Consider the following 20,949-nt stretch of genomic DNA (forward strand, 5'->3'; position numbering starts at 1 on the left):
GTGAGTCGAAACTGCTTGGGTTTCTCTGCAAATACACTGGAAAATCGGAACTTGCTCATTACTCAAAATGATTTGCGGGAGCTTTAATTATTTTTTACTATGTCAAATCATGCCCTGTTCACTCGTTGATATTGATGCTTGTAGAATAAGACAGATCTGCTCAAAAAACAAAATCAACTGAATTCAACATTTAAAAAATAATACATTTGGGAATTGTATTTTTGTTTTATAAATTTAATGTAACCTCACATAGCTTAACTCCTTTACTGTTAATGATTGCAATAGACATCCACTCCCTTTTAATTGAGAGATATGTTTCCGTTTAAGTTTGCTTTTCAAAAGACTTGCAAAGTTTCATTCTGTGGGATTTTACTGAAGCAAGATGGACACCAAGTGTGTGATCGTGTGATTGAAATCTAAATTTAAAAAATGTATTGCGATTTATTATGGTCTCAAAACATCTAAACTAAAATAGAACTTTATTTATAATTGTAACAAGTACAACAAAATTGCAAAAGCCCTACAGTCAGTGCAAAAAAACAACTCTTAAAATAAGTTGTTTTTAATTCAGGCATTTTATTGCAGATTTTTTTCCCCAATAAATAGGAATAATGGAAACCGTCCAAATGACTATCCCTTTTTTCACCACCTGTAGTCCTCCTCATTTAGCTATTGATTTATTATTCTTTATCAATTCTTCTTCTTGCAGTTTGCCAGCACTGGATAATCTTAGTGTTTTTTGTCAAGGAGCTTTGTACAAGTCAACCCCTTTTTTAATTTTTTTTTATGATGCTCTGAAGAAGTCCCCTGCTTGTGCCTAATGGAGTGTCCTTGCTGCAGACATGCTCCCTCCTATAGCCAAGTGTGCATCTGTGTATGAGGGTCTTCGCTCGAGTAAGCCCACACACTGCGAGGCGTGCGGGGAGAGGTGATGCCTCCAGAAGCGCGCGACAAGGCAACCAATCCACTCAGCTAGACGCAGCCTCGGCCGCTCTCTCGTAACCGGTCCGGAGAGGAGAAGAAGAAGATTGAAGCAGGGAAGCCTTTCTCGCCATCGCTTCGGAAGCAATGTAGTGGAAAGGAGACCCGGGGGTTTCTCCACCGGTGGAGACGGAGGGAGCATGGAGACGAACGTGGCCGCTTGAGGAGCGCCGCCGCGCGGATGTGAGCGCCGGAGAAGCGAGCGGCTGCTACATAAAAAAAAAAAGGGAAGAGAAGGAAAAAAAATTGACAATGGAACCGGCGGAGCTGGTGATGTTCATCTTGGTCCTGATCATCATCGTGGTGTCGCTGCTGTCCAACATCCTGGTGCTGATCTGCTTCCTGTACAGCCACGAGATCCGCAAGCAGGTTCCCGGGCTCTTCAACCTCAACCTGACCTTCTGCAACCTGTTGCTGACGGTGGCCAACATGCCGCTGACGCTGGCCGCCCTGGCCAACCGCGACCAGCCGGGCGGCGACGCCTTGTGCCAGGCGGCCGGCTTCCTGGACACTTTCCTCTCTACCAACTCCATGCTGAGCGTGGCGGCGCTCAGCGTGGACCGTTGGATCGCCGTGGTCTTCCCGCTGCGCTACCGTTCCAAGATGCGCCACCGGGACGCCGCCATGGTGCTGGGCTTCACCTGGCTCCACGCCATGAGCTTCTCCATGGCCGCCACCTGCCTCTCCTGGCTGGGCTACCACCGCCTGTACGCCGCCTGCACCCTGGCCGTGCCCACAGACCAGGCCAGCAGCTGGACGCAGTTCGTGGTCTTCACCGTCCTCTTCCACACGCTCACCTTCGTGCTGTCCTTCGTGGTGCTTTGCGTCACTTACCTCAAAGTGCTCAAAGTGGCCCGCTTCCACTGCAGGAGGATAGACGTCATCACCATGCAAACTCTGGTGCTGCTGGTGGACATCCACCCCAGGTAAATACAAAAGTCGCCCTTGTTCATTTTTTTTTGGGTCGCAAATATGACCGGTAGTCATTTGTTCACAACCAAGTAAGCGGAGAAACCGATCAGACGACGGTGTCAACTCATCGGCTGCCCTCGTCGGCGCGAGACGTCCAATCCGTTTTGACCAGTCAAAGGGGATACTTGAGGGCTCAATGGCAGACATCCCAGTTCAAATGGATTTGATGTCCATCAATGTCAATGGCAGTGAGTGAGTTAGAAAAAAACAACAACAGATGTTGGAAATTGATTGGTTCCAAGTAGCAATGGATTGGATGTCCAGCGCCGTCAATGTCAGCCAGTGAGTTCACTTTCATCTACAGCAAGTCAAGAAAATCACAATCTGCATTTTTTATTTTTTATTTTATTTTTTTCTTTGTAAAGCAAAATAAGGAAAATCTGCAGAATTTGACCCCTGAGTTAAAGAAGAGGCCCAATTGACCTGCTCCATTTAGTTCTCAGGCCGAAAGCTCCAACAACGTAGGCTGAACTCAAGCTTCTAGTGCGGGCCATATTCAACTGTATTTTCAGAATTTGCAGCAGGCCCACAAAACCTGGGGAAAGTTCCCACCAGTTTGACACCTGCGCTTTATGGCAACTTTTCCTTGTTGTAGCCACTTCTGCAAATTGGGCTAATGTCAGTATTTGAATGGACAAATGTGGTGGTTTACAATCGCAGGCGTTTGTTTTCTGTCCACTGTACACAAAGTGGAGTGGTAAATAGCTCTCAATGCTCGGCTGACTTTGCCGCCACGGAGAAATGAAAGCGTTTCATTTGATTTTTTTTTTGTGCTCCAAAGTGTTCGACAGCGCTGCCTGGATCAGCAGAGGCGGCGGAGGCAGCGAGCCACCAGGAAGATCAGCACCTTCATTGGCACCTTCATGATCTGCTTCGCTCCTTACGTCATCACAAGGTGAGCGACAAGCGTTTCTCTCCCAATTTCACTTCTTCTCCCGGCATAACTGTCTATGTATTTAATATCATAGCATTCAAAAAAATGGAATCTGTGACGCCTGACCGTGTCACTCTTGAAAGATTGCGTTCCGGTTGTTCTACCAAGCAACCAGTGACCAGTAAATCCCATGCTTTTCTACTTTTGAGAAGATTGCAAAATGTTTTGCCCGAAAAATGACACGTGCGACCGCTCTAAATGGACTCTCCCCCGTGGTTAGGATCCTGGAGTTGATCCCGGCGGTACCCATCAGCCGCCACTGGGGCGCGGTGTCCAAGTGCTTGGTGTACAGCAAGGCGGCGTGCGACCCCTTTGCGTACTCCCTGCTGCGCCACCAGTACCGCAAGACGTACGGCGACATCGTCAACCGGCTGCTTAAACGCAGCCGCTCTCTGAACGAGTCGGGACGAGGCGGCGAGGAACGAGGCGGCGCCTTACCCGGGGCCGAGTGAGCGGCGGACGGATGCCCCCACCACCGTGTTGCCGTGACGACCGAGCGCCGCCGTGGATGAAGGGCGAGTTGAGGGTAGCTATACTGGATCTTACAGCATAATAGTAGGAGTTATTTAATAACGAGCGTTATGTAGCACTGAACGTCCCTTAATTGTACTCGAGTGCGTCTTAATCAAGATGATTTCAGGTACGAGGATTTTTCATTCCGCTTTATTCCTATGCTTCCACTCATTGCCCTTTGTCATGGCTTGATTGGAGCCTTTCCAGGCCCTCAGGTAGTCAGTCAGTCCCCTTCCCCCTCATCGCAAAGGGGCCCAAAGTCGAAAACAGGGGTGTCCAAACCAAGGCCGAGCCCACTCGCTATTTGGGAAGCCATTATAAAAGCAGCAGTGGCCCTTGGCCGGCAATGTTTCTCAAATGTTGCCCGATCAATAACGGTCTTCACTTGGACACCGAGTCACGATTTCTGTCTTAGCGACGTCGCCGCTAATCGGATGACGAATGCACGGCGTTCCAAAACAGTCGGACCGCTATCGAGCGCCGCTTTACAAAAGCGCTCGTTTCCAGTTTGCGAACAAATCCCGCCTCGTCTCATCTTGGCTTTCGTAAGGAATCGGATTCGTGTCCAAAAAAGATTCATTTGGCGCCGAGCAAAAGTAGTCGTCTGGAAAGTAAATCTCAAAACTTATAATGATGGCAATTGCCTTTTTTTTAACGTTCTTGCGCCATTTTTTTTGCCTTGAGTATATTTGATGCAAACATCACGGGTGGGGAGTCTTAATGGGTAGTGTGTCTTGATTGGCCAAGTAGATTTGATGTGCCTGCATAAGTTATTACGGGTTTACTGCTCCGTTTGGCGTAATATCCTCTGCCTGAACTTAATTTTGGGTTGCGACTCGCAAAGTTTAGTTTGGATCTTTTGTGTCACCAACCTGATTCCACAGTTTTGGCTCCTCGGAGGGTCGGCAGAGACTACCGTGTAACGGAACCTCAGTCAAAAACTGAATACATGACGTGCCAAAATGAATCCAGTAAGCCAAATGACGTAGCTGAATTTCATTTTTTAAAACTTGACCAAAACAAACAGTACTATTTGGCAAAAAAAAAAATAGCATTTTAGAAGAATGAATACCTTACATTTTTTGAAAGAAAAACTTGATAATGTTAAGAAAATGTGATTTCAGAGATGATTTTTTTTAATCCGTCCTTTATTTATTGATGCCTGAATTTATATTAAGCCCTTTCAGTGTTGGAATAATAATAATTTGCGGTCAAAATGCTAAAATCCAGGAATGAACAATCATAAATATGTAAGCTTACAAAGTACATATAGGAAATGTATTTAAAATAATGGTAAAATATTGGGAATTTATTAATATATTTCTCTTTTTCTCTTTTTTTGGCATTATTATTTTTTTCTTTTTAATTTCGAATTCTATTGCTAGTATACTGATGTATCGGCCAATGTTTTTGATGTGTATTTATTAAATTCAGGCATCAAGGGGGTTTCCTACCCTTTAGTAAAAGACTAATGATCGTAGTTGTTTTTTTTTTTCCATAGTTTTCTCATTTTAATGTAAATATGACTGGATGCATTTGTCCTGTCAAAATGACCTAAAGTTTTTCTGGCGTTATTTAACGGACACGCTCAAACTAGGAATGCCTTAAATGCTGTCATATGGGTGACGTAGAGTATTTCCCATTGAAATGTGTATTTTCCACTCGTTTAGAAAGAAATGACTGTTGCCTTATTACATTTTGTGTACAGTTATGATCTAGAACAGAACCTGTATTTGTTGGGTGGGTCGGTCGGTTGATGCTTTACATGGTTCTGAACAGTATTTTGGCTCTATTTTCATAGAAATTACATTGTGCTGGTTGAAATGCAAGTATAAGCTCTATTTATTGGTAGAACCTCATTTTTGTTTTTTTTGTTTTGTTTTCAACCTCCTGAGCTGAAAAGCTGCTAATGATGATTACATATGTGGTTATCATAATGATAACATGATGGTAGGTTGAGATTTTGATCTCCATGATTAAAGTGTAACTTAAAAGTGTACTTATGCTGTCGTCATTATCCCTCCCAAGCACCAAATGTTACTATTTTAATTTTTTTTTGAAGGTGCCACTGACGGTGACGCTGGACGTTCAATTCCTTTTGACTGGGAGTGGCGAATGGACGAGGGATTGGACGTCCAGCGCCGTCCGTAAGTGGCAACCGACGAGTTCAAAACCACGAAAAAAAAACATTTTGGTGTGTGGAGCGAAAAAATCGATGTGCCTCAGCATGGGGGACAATATTCACACCTTAAGAATGAGTGGAGAACAAAAAAAATAGCTGACCGATTGTCCCTAAAACCCAAAGTGAGAAGTGGACACCTTGGCGGGGAAACGCTAAACTTCCTCTTTTGCCACCACGCCATTTTTGACGGACAGATTATACTCGATATAGTATAGAGAATATTGACTTTTTCCCCCCTTACCTGAAAAAATGTAGTATTTACAGTTTTTCCATATTTTTTCAACTAAAAGAGCACTTTTTAAAAAGATACAAACAAAAATAATACAATGCTTAACTAAATACTAAATGTTTAAAAAAATGTTAATGAATTAAAAAAACATGCAAGGAGGCAGAAAAAGAGCATTTGGACTAATTTTAATGTCTATAAATAATTTATCGACAATAGGGAAAGCTGTCAATTCATTAGTCGATTAATTGCGGCAGCCTAAGCGTAACCGTAAATAAAAATTGAGCTCCTGCTTTAAAAAATACATTTGAGGGGACATTTTCCCTCATGCTATGAATGAAAATTCAAACAGCATCACAATTGGAGTACTTGAGTGTTTATTTCATGGGAGGCAAAGTGCATATGTGATACTTTGCTTATGTAGTGCTTTACATCATTTAAAAGCTCCTTTATGTACATACATGAGATTGATTAGATGCTGTTTTGTCTATTTACATATCAAAATGGTCTCCAGTTCCCATGGGTGTGTCAGAAAAAGTGTATGACCATGCAACAAAATGATGGCGTTTGGTTGACAATACTGCTGTTAAATATAGATTTACCATTCATTTTTATGTTTCTCCCTTTTATTTAACCTCAAAAGATTGTCTTCTGGTTTGTGTCCTCAAGAGTCCTCCACCAATATCGCTATCGGTCGTTATCCGGGGCGGCCAACTCGCGGCGCCTTGGCGAACGTTTTGCTGCCCTGTTGTTTGTTGAATCGTTCCATGATCTCGCGGATGCGAGACAGATTGGTCCGGCCCAATGTGAAGTCGCAGCGGGTGGCGCCCATCTCGTAGCCCACGTCGCACTTTTTGCTCACCATGCTGTAGCCCGGTGCCCGAGCCGTTACTCGGTACTCGCCCGGGTTCAGCAAGCGCCAGTAGTCCCCGTCAGTAGCTTGGGCAACAACAACAACAACATCATTTAAAAATGACACACGGCAATTCAGGAAAAAAGCAGGTTATATCTTATAGATTCAATATTTTTCCCATCTACTCAATCGTATCTGACGCTAAATCAATTCGCCGCTAATCCATGCAACACCTCTCATTCCCTTAAATATACTTTTGATTTGTTTCACTTGCTAGTACTACTGCTAATTTCTGTGTCTTCCATCTCTGCCAGCCCCTCACTCAAATTGGACGCCGAGCGCTGACGATGAGGAAACAAAAAAAAACGTAAATGGTGTTTGCGTACCCGTGCGGATGTCATGGCCGATGCCGTCCACGGCGATGCTGGCGTTGGCGATGGCGTTGCCTTGAAGGTCTCGCACCACACCTTTTATCCCACGATGCACCTGTGTAGTGAACAAAAATCTCCAGTTACGGGCGTTTAAAAGATGAATCGTAAGTAAACTACAGACCCAATACGATTAATCGCCGTTGAGAACGGTTAATCGCTTGACAGCCATATAATTATTTATACCGAGTTGATCTAAAACTAAATACTGTAAATCTCATTTTTCACAATGATTGGAAATAACGGAGAGCGTCGTTTAAGTGACAAACTCCACCTCGTCTTAAAGCTGAAAATGAAACAGCAAGCAGATTAAATTGAAGCTTCTTTGAAATATTTTCACAATTTTCCGCAGTTTCGACACGGCTGCACAATTTTAAATTGCCGGTCGCCCTTGACGACAATTAGACCACAGTTGAACCGGCGGCACGAGTAAGCTAACTTGAGCAACCTAGTAAGAGTAGTTGCCGATAGCTCTTTTCAGGTGTTTTTTTTTTTCTTCTTGGCACTACGGCGCGCTACGTTTGTCCGTGCCTGCTCCATGAAGACGAGAAGAGACTCGCGATTGTTCTCCCACTCTTCCGGCAGCTCGCTCTCGTGAGGGAATTTGTCGCAGCCCACGTACATGGACAGCTCCAAGCAGTTGGTGTGCAAATAGCTGAAGTCGTTCATGCCTGCCAACACAAAAACACGCAGAAAAGCGGTCCGTGACCGAGTATCGAGAGCGGTAGCGAGTCCCGATACTTTTCGAAATGTCTTTTTTTTTAAGTGACTGACTTCCTGCCGCCGTGTGCCAGGAGGCCCCGTTGATGGTGCCGTCCTCCTTGGCAAAGTCCTCCCGGTGACACACCCTGCGATTGGGGGCCGTCATCAACCGGTGGGTGGAGGCGTAGGCGAAGGACAGCCACCGGAACACGTGGTCGTCCGGCGTGGGCGTGGGCTGGCGGGTGGCGCCCTGCGAGCGGGTCTTGTCGTAGGGGAAGGTCACCACCAGCTCGCCCCCTTGGAGGTTGCCGCCCAGCACAAAGGGGATCTTTTCCATCCAGGTGATTAGAGCGCGTGTCTCCAAGGCAACCTACCAAAAAGGTTGCCAAGTGAGTGGGAGCTTGGGAAACAATAGCGTTATTATATCATCAAGGTGTGAGCGGCGCTCTACGCAAGAGGAGGAGGGACGTTGAAGAAGTAAAAGGTGGCCGAGATCCTGACGACACTTTCAATTCGTGTCTAGTTTGACTTTCAAGTCAAAATTCTGACGGAGTTTTAAATTCTGTCTCGAGTCAGATTCTAACTTCAATCTCAGAATTCTGACTCTAAAGTCAGATTCTGACTCATATTTCAGAATGGTGACTTTAAAGACAGAATCTTGGCCACTTTTTGTTCTTCAGTGGCCCTAATCCTCTTCTGTAGTACTGTGATACAAAATACTGAGAAATATAAGTAACCTAAATAGAAGGATTATACATGAATTCAGTCAAAACAAAATAAATTAAAAAAAAACAGTTCTTGGTAAATACCCACACTTATGCTCAAATATGACCAAAACTTCCCCATACATACTATTTTCAACGCCCCCTTTAATTTCCAGTGCCACATTTGACCCCCACAAAAATGTTGCTCTCCTTTGCCCTCACCAACATTCCTTTTTAATATTTTGCCATCAAAAATCCTCCTCACACAATCACCTTGCCTTTGTGTTGCCACAAAGAAACACCTGTCCAAGCTGCCCGAACCCCCCTTCCATCCCACCCCGCTTGTCTATTTATGTGAATATTTTCGAATGTAACAAGGATTTTGTTTTGTGTCTGTGTGTACATTTCCATTTTAAATAGGCTCGAGCTAACGCCACACGGGTCCTGATGCTGAGGCTCGGCTATCCCGGCAGCTCAAACGCTATTTTGGAATCCCCGTAGCGGATGACTCACAGCCCAAAACGTCACACAACTCTGCCGCCGAGCTTCAAATAGACGCTGGGAATCTATTTCCGCTCCTCGCTGACAGACGACGGCTCATCCCGAAATAGCCGCCGCTTCTACGCCCACGTGCGCCTCCTCGGGCGCGGGCATTGATGTAGTAATGCGAAATCGGAACATCGGCTAAACCGCCGGAGCCAACGGCCGACCGTGGCCGAGCGAACTGCTGACCGAGGCGTTTTTGGACTGGTACCACTCCGGAACGGACACGTGGTGATTGGCCACCCGGCGCGGGATCAGCTTTTTGGCCTCGGCCTCCCACAGTATGGAGTTGAGGTCGGGAAAGTTGTGGTGGATGTCGATGCCGTCATTGCTCCAGCGCCCCAGAGACCAGCCGCTGAGCTCGGAACCCTAAAACGAGCAGACCGTGTCGCTGGTGAACTTTGAAAAATAAGAAGATCATCTTAAATTGTACAATGTCAACAAGCAGAAACGATTTGACTTTTTAGGCACTATTTTTAGCCTATACTTAGCCTTTTTTCAATCTAAATTAATAAGCATGAATGATGAATCATTTATAAGACCTAAAAATATGTCGAGTAATTACATTTTTTCCCCTTTATTCCGAATTCATTCAATCATTTGTAGAGCATGGGAGGGCTCAAGATCTCATTCGCTTCGTTGGTTTTCTTCATGGCGAGGCGGCAAACTCAAGTGGATCAGAATGCAATCAGGTAAATATATCAGAAGTGAGCATACCTTGATTCCAGGGGTCTCATTTTTTTATTTGTCTCAGATGATATAATTGTGCACTTATTGTTGCAGGGGGGTCAGTAATCAAGGAAACTTTATATAAAGACAATGGGCTGTCTGTGGCCCACGGGCCTTATATTGCAAACCCCTGACCTAGATTGAAATGTTCCCTCGGTTTTTGGCTTTGGTGAATTCAGTTTCAGTCGTTAATCCCATTTGTTTGATTAAAGGTGAAACGTCACAGGCGCCAGCCTCGCCTTCACCCAAAAGACAGCAGGCGCCCCCGCGGCCCACCGGCGACCCACCGGGCAGACGTACCGCTTCAAAGGCTTTCTCGTAGCCATCGGGGTTGACGGACGGCAGCAGGTGGATGCGTGTTTCGTCCACCAGGCGTCGGACCCGCTGGTTGCCCGACAGGTACTCCAAGCACATGAACTGCATGAGCAGGAGGAGCAGCTCGCGACCCAGCACCTCGTTGCCGTGGGAACCGGCCGTGTAGCGGAACTCGGGCTCGCCTGGACGTCGGAGCAGATGAACATTTGGAGGCAGAGTTACAAAAAGTAAGTGGTGCGTGCGTCTTCCTTTCAATGGTGCTACGATGTGACAAAATGATTGCACTATTGTAACTTTACAAATGTCATACTTAACCTCATTCTGGTTGTGACATCACAACCAGAATTGGTGATCATGTCTTGCTTGCTTGCTAGGACATGTCGACAAAATGACAGTCCGGTCACATGACAACAATAAAATTGAAAGCCTTTGAGTAGCATGCTAGCAAACTCCAGATCATTCTGGTTGTGACATCATCTTAGAACGCAAGACTAAATTACATCTATTTTCATTATTAAGCCTTTTCTGTCACTTTTATTTAAAGGATGTGAGCAAAATTATTTTTCATTGCTCATAATTCCACTGTTGCGGCCGCACAAGCATACATTAAGTAGTATGGAAAAACTATATAAGAATATGTGTCAATCTATATACTATCAAGTGGTAGACACACTCACCCACTTCGTGCTCGCCAGGGTTGTCAGAAATCTCGATGGCGTACAATTTGAGGCCGCCGTGGCTTTTGCCGATGTTGTAGATGCGAGTGATGTTGGGGCACATTTCGTTGACCACCTTCATGAGCTGTGCAACCAAAAACAAAATTCTCTAGAAGTGCAATTATTTCTATGACCTTCACTCTGCTCCCCATGATCAACACAAAGTGACCTAAAGCCAACAGGCAGGACTAACCTGGAATTGCCTCAAGCTCAACAGGAATTGATAATAATACAATTACAATTTATTGATTGCGTTCCCATGCAATCGCTCCAGAAATGACATTTTCGACTGTTTTCTTTTTTATTCTATAGCACATTCATCTGGAAGCGCTGGTTTAATTCTCCAGCCCAGTTAATTTCTACTCTATTCTTTTGAAGTGGAGGTGTTCTCCATTGTAGAAGCCACAATGGGCCACATTGAGTGCATTATGGAAAAGCGGCGAGGTTAGAGGGGTGCCGCGCTATCTGCTAGCCGCACGCTCAAAAGAAATGTCACAGGGCTCGGCTCTGCGAGAAGGCTGCGGGGGTTTAAAAATAGCGCCTCCTTTCTTTTGCCAGGGCCTCCCGTCGAAGCGGCGTTCCAGTGGCAGAGCCGAGGAGGAGCTCCATTTACGCCACTTTGATCCGCACGCTGGAGTGTTTCAAGGCGGCGCATCAAAAAAAAACATGGCTCCGGAGGGGTCCTCGAGGGACAGCAGTTTGGGACATGGCCGGCGCCTCATAGCGGGCACGCCGACCTGAGCAACTGGTTAACTACCCAGGTAAGATTTTATTTTCATTTTAGGTTTATATAGGAAAAAAAAGAAGGCTGTCGTTCACCCCCAAATAATTGCCCACATTGCTCATAGCAAAAAGCGACCCTGTTCGCGTCAGGCGTGCCTAATGAAATGACTCACCTGCCGCATTTCCTTGTAGCTGTGAAGCGTAAAGTCCAACTCGTCGGTTGTTATGACCTCGTTGCGTCGATGGTAATAATTATTCGGGTCTGAAAGGTGGAGGGGGGGGGACAAATTATGGCGTGAAATCTCCCTAGCGACAAATCTGACGCGCACCTCACCTGGTAAAGGGCATCCGAGAATCTCCGCTCTCATGCAGATGCTGCCGCTGGAGAACCACGACTGGGGGTTGATCCGAATGTAGCGGGCCACCAAAGGAGTGGGAAAGATATTTCGCACCGGAATCTCTTTTTCGCGATTTCCTTTGAAAATCTACTGAGGCAAAAAACAACAACAAGTTGAGACAGGGCGCATTGAAAATCAGGTAGTGGGGACATTACTAGTCGACTCACAAAGTAGTACGGAGAGATTTTTTGGGTTGGGAAACTTTCAAGGAGATACGCGGAGTGGATAATCCATCAAAGACAGTTGCACTCGGAGAAAGCTCGTTAAAAGAAAAGTACGGCGGCGGTGGCTTTTCGGGGTCCTCGCTTTGAATGCCGCTCAAATTTGGGGAGTTTATTATACTCGGCTTTTCAACACCCACGTTCGGTGCACCTTTTGGCATTTTGGGAGACAAATGGGGGCAGGTTGTAGAACCACGAGCATCGTTAGGGCACCCAATGGACTCTTAATCACCTTTTAAGATCATTGATTAAAAACACATTGACTTTAAGGTTTAATTTAAATTAGATTTGCGTAGTCTGACATTAAAGAATGGAGACTATAGAAAAAATTAACATAAATATATATATATATATTTGATGGCGATTCATTGTCAAATATGCAAGCGTAATGAAAACCCTACTCTCGAATTAGTTCATTTAATGTTTGGCGTCCAATCCATTTTGACAGTCAGTCAGTGGCGGTTCGCACTAAACATCTTCATCCTCACCATGTCCTCAGATCCATTCATGACCGTCACCCAGGCGTGGCTGTCGTTGCTCACCATGACCTTGTACGAGGTCACCCAGTCGCTCCTGTTCAGGCACAGCAAACGCAAAGCGTCAAAAGTTTTCCCCAATTTCCGGCAAAGACATTCCAAATGCGACAGTAAAGTAGGTCAACCATTCAGAAGGCCGTCCCGAACGCGCCGGAGTTGGCAGGGATTCCGAAGCTCCCTAATAAAGACATCAGCGGGCGTCCGGTCCCGCCTCGGAGGAATTCCCGCTTCGCCTAATTAAGGCGGCGTTTCGGAGCCGAGGCCGGCACGGACCGCCTAGCTAATTGCGGAGAGATTCTGTCTCGGGCGGGCATCAGTGTGTTTGTGCAACTGCACATCGCAAAATGCCGTCCAATTTTGGCTCATCCAATTTCAAATATCTTCCTTAATCCGACCTGCCAAAAGCTCTTCAATGATTTATTGCTCGCTATCATTTTTGGCCATTCTTAAAGAAGAAAAAAATCATACTAGCATGAAGCACATATGCCCTCTACAGGATAAATCATAAGCAGGCGAATTTAATTCTGCAAAATTAAACCGCACTGATACAAAAAAATCAGGCTCCAAGAATTGATAGGGAGGGGTTCACACTCCATCACTACCAAGTTTCAAGATGATTGGTTCACAAATGATGGAAGAGTAGGACTTCAAAATTAGTGTCCACAATAACAACAACAGTCACTCAGTGGTGAATTTGCAGGCCTTTAGACTAATAATAATAATAATAATAAAGTTGCGTAAAATATGCAAATGCATATACATACATTACCCCTGCTCTTGTCGCTTTAATAATAATCGGACATAGGCTTTGTCATCATCATTGACTCGACAAAAGCCTAATTGTCATCCTACCCAGCTGCGTATGACGAAATTGGTAAAATGGTGATTTAATATTTCATATTTCATATTACATATTTGATATTTGATATTGGGTATTGGGTATTGGGTATTGGGTATTGGGTATTGGGTATTGGGTATTGGGTATTGGGTATTGGGTATTGGGTATTGGGTATTGGGTACTGGGTACTGGATATTGGATATTGGATATTGGATATTGGATATTTAATATTATATATTTAATATTGTGATTTAATTGTTGCACATACAGTACGTGCTGTGAAATCGCAGGGGTCGCCATTCTGGATCACCTCACAAATCCCCCGCGAGACCGTTGGCGGCTGTTTTACGGCCGCCGTGGCACGCGGAGGGCCGGCGGCCGGGAGACTCGGCCGCCGTCTGCCGCTTTTTTAGGCGCGCTTGCGTAACCCCCGAACACCATTCCGCTCGCGATGTCGTGAAACGGAATTAAAAAATGGGGAAAAGTAAGCCGCTGCGTCGTCTTCCCCTTGAAAGGGGGCGCCGGCCTCGGGGCCTTTTTCGCCTGTCCGCGTTAGCATCTGCGGCTCGCCGCGCGTACTCACGACCAGAGGGAGCTGCGGCCTTGTGTGATGACCCCCGTGAACTTGGTCCGCCTCCTGGCGTCCACTTCCAGCCACTGCAGTGGGTCGTCCCGCCCGGCGCACCAGGCCCCGTCGTAGAGGTCGTCCTCGTAAAGGCCGGCCTGCGGGGAGGGGGCGGAGATTTTAGTCCAGATGTCCTCGTGCGCTAAAGTTAGCTGTCCAAAATCCGTAATATTCAATTGGGAAAAGGCGCTTTTTTAACATCACCTGAATATTGAGTCGACCTCTGTGAGCGCCGAGGCCGTAGCGCTTCATGGTGGACGCGTGCAGCTGAAAGTCGTCGATTTTTAGCGTCTCCAGTCCCATCGGGGGACACTCTGGGAAGAAAAAAAAGTGGAATAACAAAGATTACAATGTGGCGAGAAATTTGTCTAAGCCCGCAACAATCTTAAAGTCCCATTAAGAACACAACTGCGAAAATTTTGCTACAAATAATTCGTTTTTGTATGTTTGCCTCTGCATAGTGAAAACCAATGACATCATTATTGCAAGGATTCCGATAAAGGATTTCACCCTTCACTTGCAATTTTATATTGTAGCATTATCGCCACCTACTGTTGCGGAGGATGGAACGCACTTTTGCAGGGTGGAGGGTTGTCAGGATTTTCCTCTCTAGAAGGACTTTTCAAATTTTGGCATCACATTTTGGCATCAAATTTTGGCGCTTTTACCCATGTGAACTAAATCCAAGTGGAAGAATTTAATCCAGCTACATTTTTTGATCCAATCTTCACAAACGGCGCCTTTGCCTTTTATTGCCTCCCTGAAAGGCAATTTTCACCCTCAAAAACGGCGCTCGCTGGCGCCCAATGAGTTGACAACATCAATAGTCAGGCGTCGGCGAGGCAGCGAGCTGGACGCTAGACTAGAGCCACAATAAAAAAAATTAAAAAACAAGGGACGTGGCTTCACATCATGGAGGAATGTTTTCATTTTGCAGCTGGACGCGAAGTTTGGAGCGGACGCCGGCCATTAAGTACTTGCAGAGGCGGAGAGAAATGCAATAACAAGTCAACGATTGGACGCTCTTTTAGAGACGGGGGAGTGGGAGAGCAATTTTTACCGCTCAAGGGTGACGTAAGATCTGAGAGGGTCGTTTGGACCTGCAGCCAAATTTAGGAGAAAAGGCTTATTTAGGAGTTTTTGCATGTGGGCGTTGACCTTCCACACAAGAAAATTGGGAGGGTCTAAACTAGGGGTGTACGTTTTTATCGGCCTGCAGCTAATTCTGAAAATGTCATTGAATAGGGCCCTCACAAGAAGCCGGAGTTCCAGCTACATTCTTTGTTGCAAATCTCAATATCTGAACATTTTCTTGCCGATCCTGTAAATATTCAACCCTTAGACGTCCAACCCGTTTTGAGTTGGCAGCCAGAGTACATTGTTAAAAAATTAAAATCCCAATCTTTTCTAACCTATTTAACCAAGGAAATTAGGGGTTTTTAGTCCTCCATTTTTCGGCAAACGGGCCTTGGACTATAAAAGTTTGCACACCCTGGGAATTAAACAATCCAACTATGCCCTGCGGAGAGACCATTAAGGTTTCAACCACACACCAAATTGCAAAATAAGTACATACAAGGAATTAAAGTGAAATGAGATGAAATATCATTCAGCACATTCCCTTCCTGGTAGCTCGCTCACTGGCTGCCAGCCTCTCCCACTTCAAATGAGTTGGACGTCTCTCCCCATTAATGGCATTTTTAAGTGCTCATTCAAGTAATCACACATTAGCTTCGAACGCTAAAGTCTAGCCAAGGACTCGAGAAAAAGCCAAAAACATGTCAAAGGCTACATTAAAAAACCCTCTCGGAATCCCTCACGTGGGTTGAATGGCGGAACGACCGAAAAGTATTAAGATCCCCTCGAGAATTTGTTCGTTTGGCGGCCGAGCTTGAAATCATTAACGGCATCTGTACTTAATCCTCCAGGAGAACCGCGTGGGACTGAAACATCTGCTTTGAGCCAGCGGCGCCGAAGGACGGCGCGGGGAACGCCGGCAACGCAGCCAACACGGCCAACGCGGGTTTGGGCCTCACATGTCGCAGCCCTGGTGGCCAAAAGTAACACGAGGTAAGGAGATGACTTTGTACGTACAATGAGGCGTTTAGGGGTCACGCCGGTGCTACTGACTAAACGTTGGCACAACACTTACTTTTTACGTCATCGCGAAATTGACTTTTTGTGGGTGGTAGCGGTAGAGAAGCAGGATTTGAATTTTTAACATAACAGAACGTAACTATAAAAATCAACGATACGTTGCGTTCACTGTAAGTTGGAAATCTGCTTGCATTACATGCATTTTTTGGTAAATCTGGTTTCACTTAAATGTCTCTGAGTTTTCACCTCGGAGATTTTTTTTTATTGCCGCACGTTTCCTTTTTTGGGAGAATTCCCTCCCCGAATGCGCTTTCCAAGAAATGTTTCAACTTTTAGTAGAAGATGTTTTCTGGTCAAGCGCTAGAAATTGCTAGCGTAATCTCACATTAGCATTTGCTGTCAGCGTGCTGCTAACGCTATGCTTTTGGCTTGCCTTTGTGCATTCCTGCTGTGGAAATTTACATTTGTGCTTTATGCAAAGTGTTTAGACTTGCTGTCTTTACATGAATTCATGCTTTCATTTCTTCAACTCACCGCCTTCAAATCGCGTCGGCCGTCCGTCGCTTTCGTGGCTCCCGTTCGGGCTTTTCTGGTGGCCCTTCTTGTCTGCTTTCTTGTTGGAAGATTTGTCTAAAGGGATGATGGTGTTAGCGGATTTGCTCCCATTTTTGACTTTTCATTGAAGTTTCGTGCTCAGAAGTCTTTTGAGAAAGAAAGGAGAAGCAATTGAAGTCCCGACAAACGCATTTGAAGTCACTTACAGCCTCCACCACAGTATCATCCCAACTCTCATCCATCAAGCATGACTGGGCCAGGGAGTCGCATTCCATTGAAATCGGAATGAAGGCAGCACTCTTCTTTCTTTTCCTTTTTTTTTTAAATCAGCAAAACGTCAAGAGTGCGCCCATGTGATAACAATCCGTTGCACATCTGAAAGTCTTTATCCTCCAACTCACGTCCATCGAAACGCATCGGTTCATCACCACCGCCCGCAAATGCGTCGAATTTTTTTTTTAAACTCAGTGGATTTGACATGCGTAGGGGAGATATGGTGATTGGGTTAACTTGTCTAAAACAAAAAAATGGAATTTATGTGGTAAAATGGCTTGTCAGGGAATAGTTTCCATAGTTTTCAACCCTTTGACTCCTTTTTTGGCGAAAATTTATCTGTCTCGTGACAGACCAAACTAGCAAAAATGCGCAAAAACGTTTTGAAGTTACCGCCACGCCGTAAAAATGAAAAATAATGTTTCGAATCCGCCAACTTGAAGAAATAATCACTCTTCATATTGTTGCATTTGGATGGAAACCTTATCAGAAAATGATTTTTTTTTTAAAGATAGAATACAATAGAATAGAATAGAAGCTTCATGTATATTACTAGTGAAATGCCACTTTCCACTTTCCAGTGTCAGGCATCGAAAGGGTTAAATATCTCCGAGATGGACATTTACGTGCTCGATGTAAGAAGCAGACAGACAGGTGACACGTGAGGTCGACTGGTGTACACAGCTGCTTTCCATTAACACACACCCGTGGACCCGTGGAGAGAAGCACTTACACAGTAGACCCGCATTCGCCCAATAGGCTACCGTGTGTCACTGTAATGCACACGTCCATTGGACTCCACGCCATTGGCTCGGCAGAAAGTGCGCAACTTTGATGGATGTTTACGCAGTGGACTGCGACCGACGATGTACGTTTTCACGCCACATCCATCACGCCGTCGATTGTCCGCTCAATTCCCCGAGGACGTTCAAACTCGGCGCCAAAGCTCGACTTCACCAAGAAATGTGAAGACCAGGCCTGAAGATTTTGGGATGCTGTTTTTATGGTTGGAACTTGGTGTTATGTCAAATTTCAGAATACTCTTTGACAGGATTCCATAATGGTGCCAAAATCATGACAGTGGGACCTAATCCAGTCTCTTGTTTTGATTCTGGAAAGTCATGGAAGCCTCACTCTACTCAAAAAGAAGACAATCCACAGCGAGTTGAAGTGAATTGGACTTCTATTGTCGTCATTGGCATTTTGCGTCCCTTCCTTGTCATTTTAGGCTACTTACAGGTCACTTTCTGCCAATTTTGCATCATTTCCTATTGATTTTGGGGGTAGTTGCTGGCTTTCTGCTGATTTTCGGCCATTTCCAGGTGACTTGATGTTGGTTTTGGGCCATTTGACACTTCCTTGCAAACTTATTGGCTGCCATGGACGGCGCCATTTTGGCAGCAGGGGGCGAAAGAATGAATTTGACCGTGGATAAGACATTGAGCAAAGCGCTAGAGAAGAAAAAAACAAAAGCAGTTCACTGTGTACGTACAGTATGAGCGAGCAGAAGACCCCCACGGGCCGGATCCGACCCCTTAGCGGTCAGCTTCCGGCCCGGGTGCCATATGTTTGACACCACCGCAATAAGTTAAACTGAAATGGCCTTTTTTTTTACCTGCCTGCCCGCCACCGTCCGCCATTCCTTTGCCCACTTTGTCGCCGTAACGCTTGGCCGGCTCACGGTTCGCGGGCCCCTCGGGCACCTGGACCCGGGCGTAGCGCTCCCTGGCGAGCAACTCCCGCATGTAGTAGTCCTCGTCGTCGATCGCCGAGCCCCGGCCGAGGTGGGCCAGTCCCGCCAAGAGTCCCAGCAGAGCCAGGGGGAAGAGGAGGCCGGGGCGCCGACCCCTCATGACGCGGCCCGGGCGGGGGAGGGTGAAGAAAGGGGGGTGGTGACTCTCCAGTTAAGGGTCCGAGCTCTCCCGTCCGAGACTTTGCCGGGGCAGAGTTCACAAAGTTCTCCCGGCTGACGAGAGCGGCGGAGCCGGAGGGTCCATGGATGCCTCGGTCTGAGGAAAAATGCAAAAAGGGAGGGAGGAAGGGGGGCTCTGATCACGGACGCTGGCAGGTGACTCCAAAAGAAATTTTTGGCCGCGTGCGTTTGTCCTCCTCGGTCGGGCAGGCGTCGCACAGCAGTCTCTGGGAAGTGTTGGAGATGGGCTTTTCCCCTCTCCATCTCCTCCCACTCCGTCTGCTGGAAAGCCTGGGAAAGTTTCCTCTCTCTCTTTCTCTCCTTTGGGGAAGGCCAGCACCTGATAAAGCCAAAAAACAAACGGGAGGCGGAGGCGGAGGCGGAGGCGAAGGCGGTGGCGAGGAGCCCCGCCAGGCATCCGCTCGCTCCCTTAATCAACATGGCTTTTGACATTTCATCAAGCTCAGGCAAGACAAATTCTCAACTCGAAATTCAACATGCGGCGTCAAACGACTTGTGAAAGTAGGGAAAGAAAATCTGTCTGTTTGGGAAGTAGATGAGCATACAGTTGTGGTTAAAAGTTAACTTGTGAAGAACAATGTCATGGCTCTCTTGAGGTTCTAGTTATTTCTACAACTCTGATTGTTCTCTGATAGAGTGATTGGAACAGATACTTCTTTGTCACAAAAAAACATTCATGAAGTTTGGTTCTTTTATGACTTTATTATGGGTGAACAGAAAAAGTGATCAAATCTGCTGGGTCAAAAATATACATACAGCAGCGCTAATATTTGGTAACATGTCCCTTGGCCATTTTCACTTGAATTAGGCGCTTTTGGTAGCCATCCACAAGCTTCTGGTTGAATCTTTGACCACTCCTCTTGACAGAACTGGAAACTCAGGAGAGCCATGACATTATGTTCTTCACAAGTGTATGTAAATTTTTGACCACAATTGTATATGCGGGAGTAGACACCAAACTCTCAACCTTCTTAGAAAGATCATTGAATGGACTGTTTTGGGGTTTAAAACAAAAACAAAAAAAAGACATCTTGACAATCTGATCCTGAAATCATTGAAGGTTTGGCTAAAGCGAGGTCAACATTCCGAGGAGTGACTTTCATCGCGGATGATCCCGCATCATGTTCCAATTTATTTCCAATATGAAGCTTCACGTGGGAGGCGCGTGGCTCTTTTCTGTTTCATATACAGAAATAAAAAAGAAAGCAAAACATCAGGTTTTGATGTTGCTTTCTTTCTTCTCACGGGACATTTTGGAAGGTTGGATGTGTTTATGGCTTAGTGAATCATTTGGCTTTTCCACCTTTTCTCAATCTTTCACCCTTTCTGCTCCTTATTCATGTTGTGTAAATACAATACGATTGATGTATTGATCCAGATCGATATTCTCGGATACTGGTTGAGTTACGAGCGTCCGAGCTAAAACTTTCACTTGCAAATGGCCGAAATGTCAAGAAAAGTCAACTCTTATCTTCATCTTGAGGCAGAGAAGAACCACCAAGGTGGAAGAAAGATGGCCTCCGGCATAATCTCTTAATAAAGCCTGCTTCAATTCACTTTAATGGAATTTGGAAGCAAAGCACCACAGCGCCGCCGCCGCCGCCACGGCCGCCGGCGCCGCTTCAAGCAAGGCCGCCTTTCCTTTTCAACGGCGCCGTTTGAGATAATTGGGAGAGCAGAAAATATAATGACAGCTCTGCTCTTCAAAGAAAGTGTTTTAATCTTGTTTAATAACCTAAAATACATCGTAGATGAAAAGCCGCCTCGGCGTGTTGCGCTGGAGGCCTGCCAAAGTCACTAATGAATTCTAATAACAGCAACATACTTTGTCTTGTCTGGCGAAATGGACGCTGACACATTTATGGCAGCGGAATGAGGTGTGCTACTAGCTTGAAAGTTACAACTTGAAACCTCCATCATCAAACATTTATTGAAACAATGAGGCAATATTT

At 45.7% G+C, this 20,949-nt stretch overlaps 2 protein-coding genes across 6 annotated transcripts; one reads left to right on the forward strand and one right to left on the reverse strand.

Moving 5' to 3' along the window:
* Nucleotides 1-715: 715 nt before the first annotated feature.
* On the forward strand, nt 716-9,062 carry LOC144092413 (G-protein coupled receptor 26-like). 5 transcript variants are annotated; one of them, XR_013306025.1, is made up of 5 exons: nt 716-1,907; nt 2,735-2,848; nt 3,108-3,413; nt 6,976-7,114; nt 8,916-9,057. XR_013306025.1 is itself a non-coding variant. In XM_077625185.1 (3 exons), exons 1-3 carry the CDS (start codon nt 1,234-1,236, stop codon nt 3,337-3,339), a joined length of 1,020 nt encoding a protein of 339 aa, XP_077481311.1. In that variant the 5' UTR covers nt 716-1,233; the 3' UTR covers nt 3,340-5,397. The 5 variants fall into 5 exon arrangements, 1 of the variants encoding a protein (XP_077481311.1); XR_013306024.1 differs by lacking the exon at nt 8,916-9,057 and adding an exon at nt 7,884-8,027; XR_013306026.1 differs by lacking the exon at nt 6,976-7,114 and having other exon boundaries at nt 8,916-9,062.
* cpxm2 (carboxypeptidase X (M14 family), member 2) lies at nt 6,108-19,248 on the reverse strand. The gene is made up of 14 exons (XM_077625184.1): nt 18,680-19,248; nt 16,771-16,866; nt 14,344-14,453; nt 14,098-14,237; nt 12,629-12,713; nt 11,856-12,006; nt 11,695-11,783; nt 10,760-10,883; nt 10,068-10,264; nt 9,228-9,407; nt 7,864-8,161; nt 7,621-7,760; nt 7,048-7,147; nt 6,108-6,747 (listed from the first exon to the last, which is right to left on the reverse strand). The coding sequence occupies exons 1-14, from the start codon at nt 18,915-18,917 to the stop codon at nt 6,506-6,508; spliced, it is 2,190 nt and encodes a 729-aa protein (XP_077481310.1). The 5' UTR covers nt 18,918-19,248; the 3' UTR covers nt 6,108-6,505.
* Between the last annotated feature and the right edge of the window lie 1,701 nt (nt 19,249-20,949).

This window comes from Stigmatopora argus, chromosome 18, assembly GCF_051989625.1.
Source record: "Stigmatopora argus isolate UIUO_Sarg chromosome 18, RoL_Sarg_1.0, whole genome shotgun sequence".
Classification (NCBI taxonomy): domain Eukaryota; kingdom Metazoa; phylum Chordata; class Actinopteri; order Syngnathiformes; family Syngnathidae; genus Stigmatopora; species Stigmatopora argus.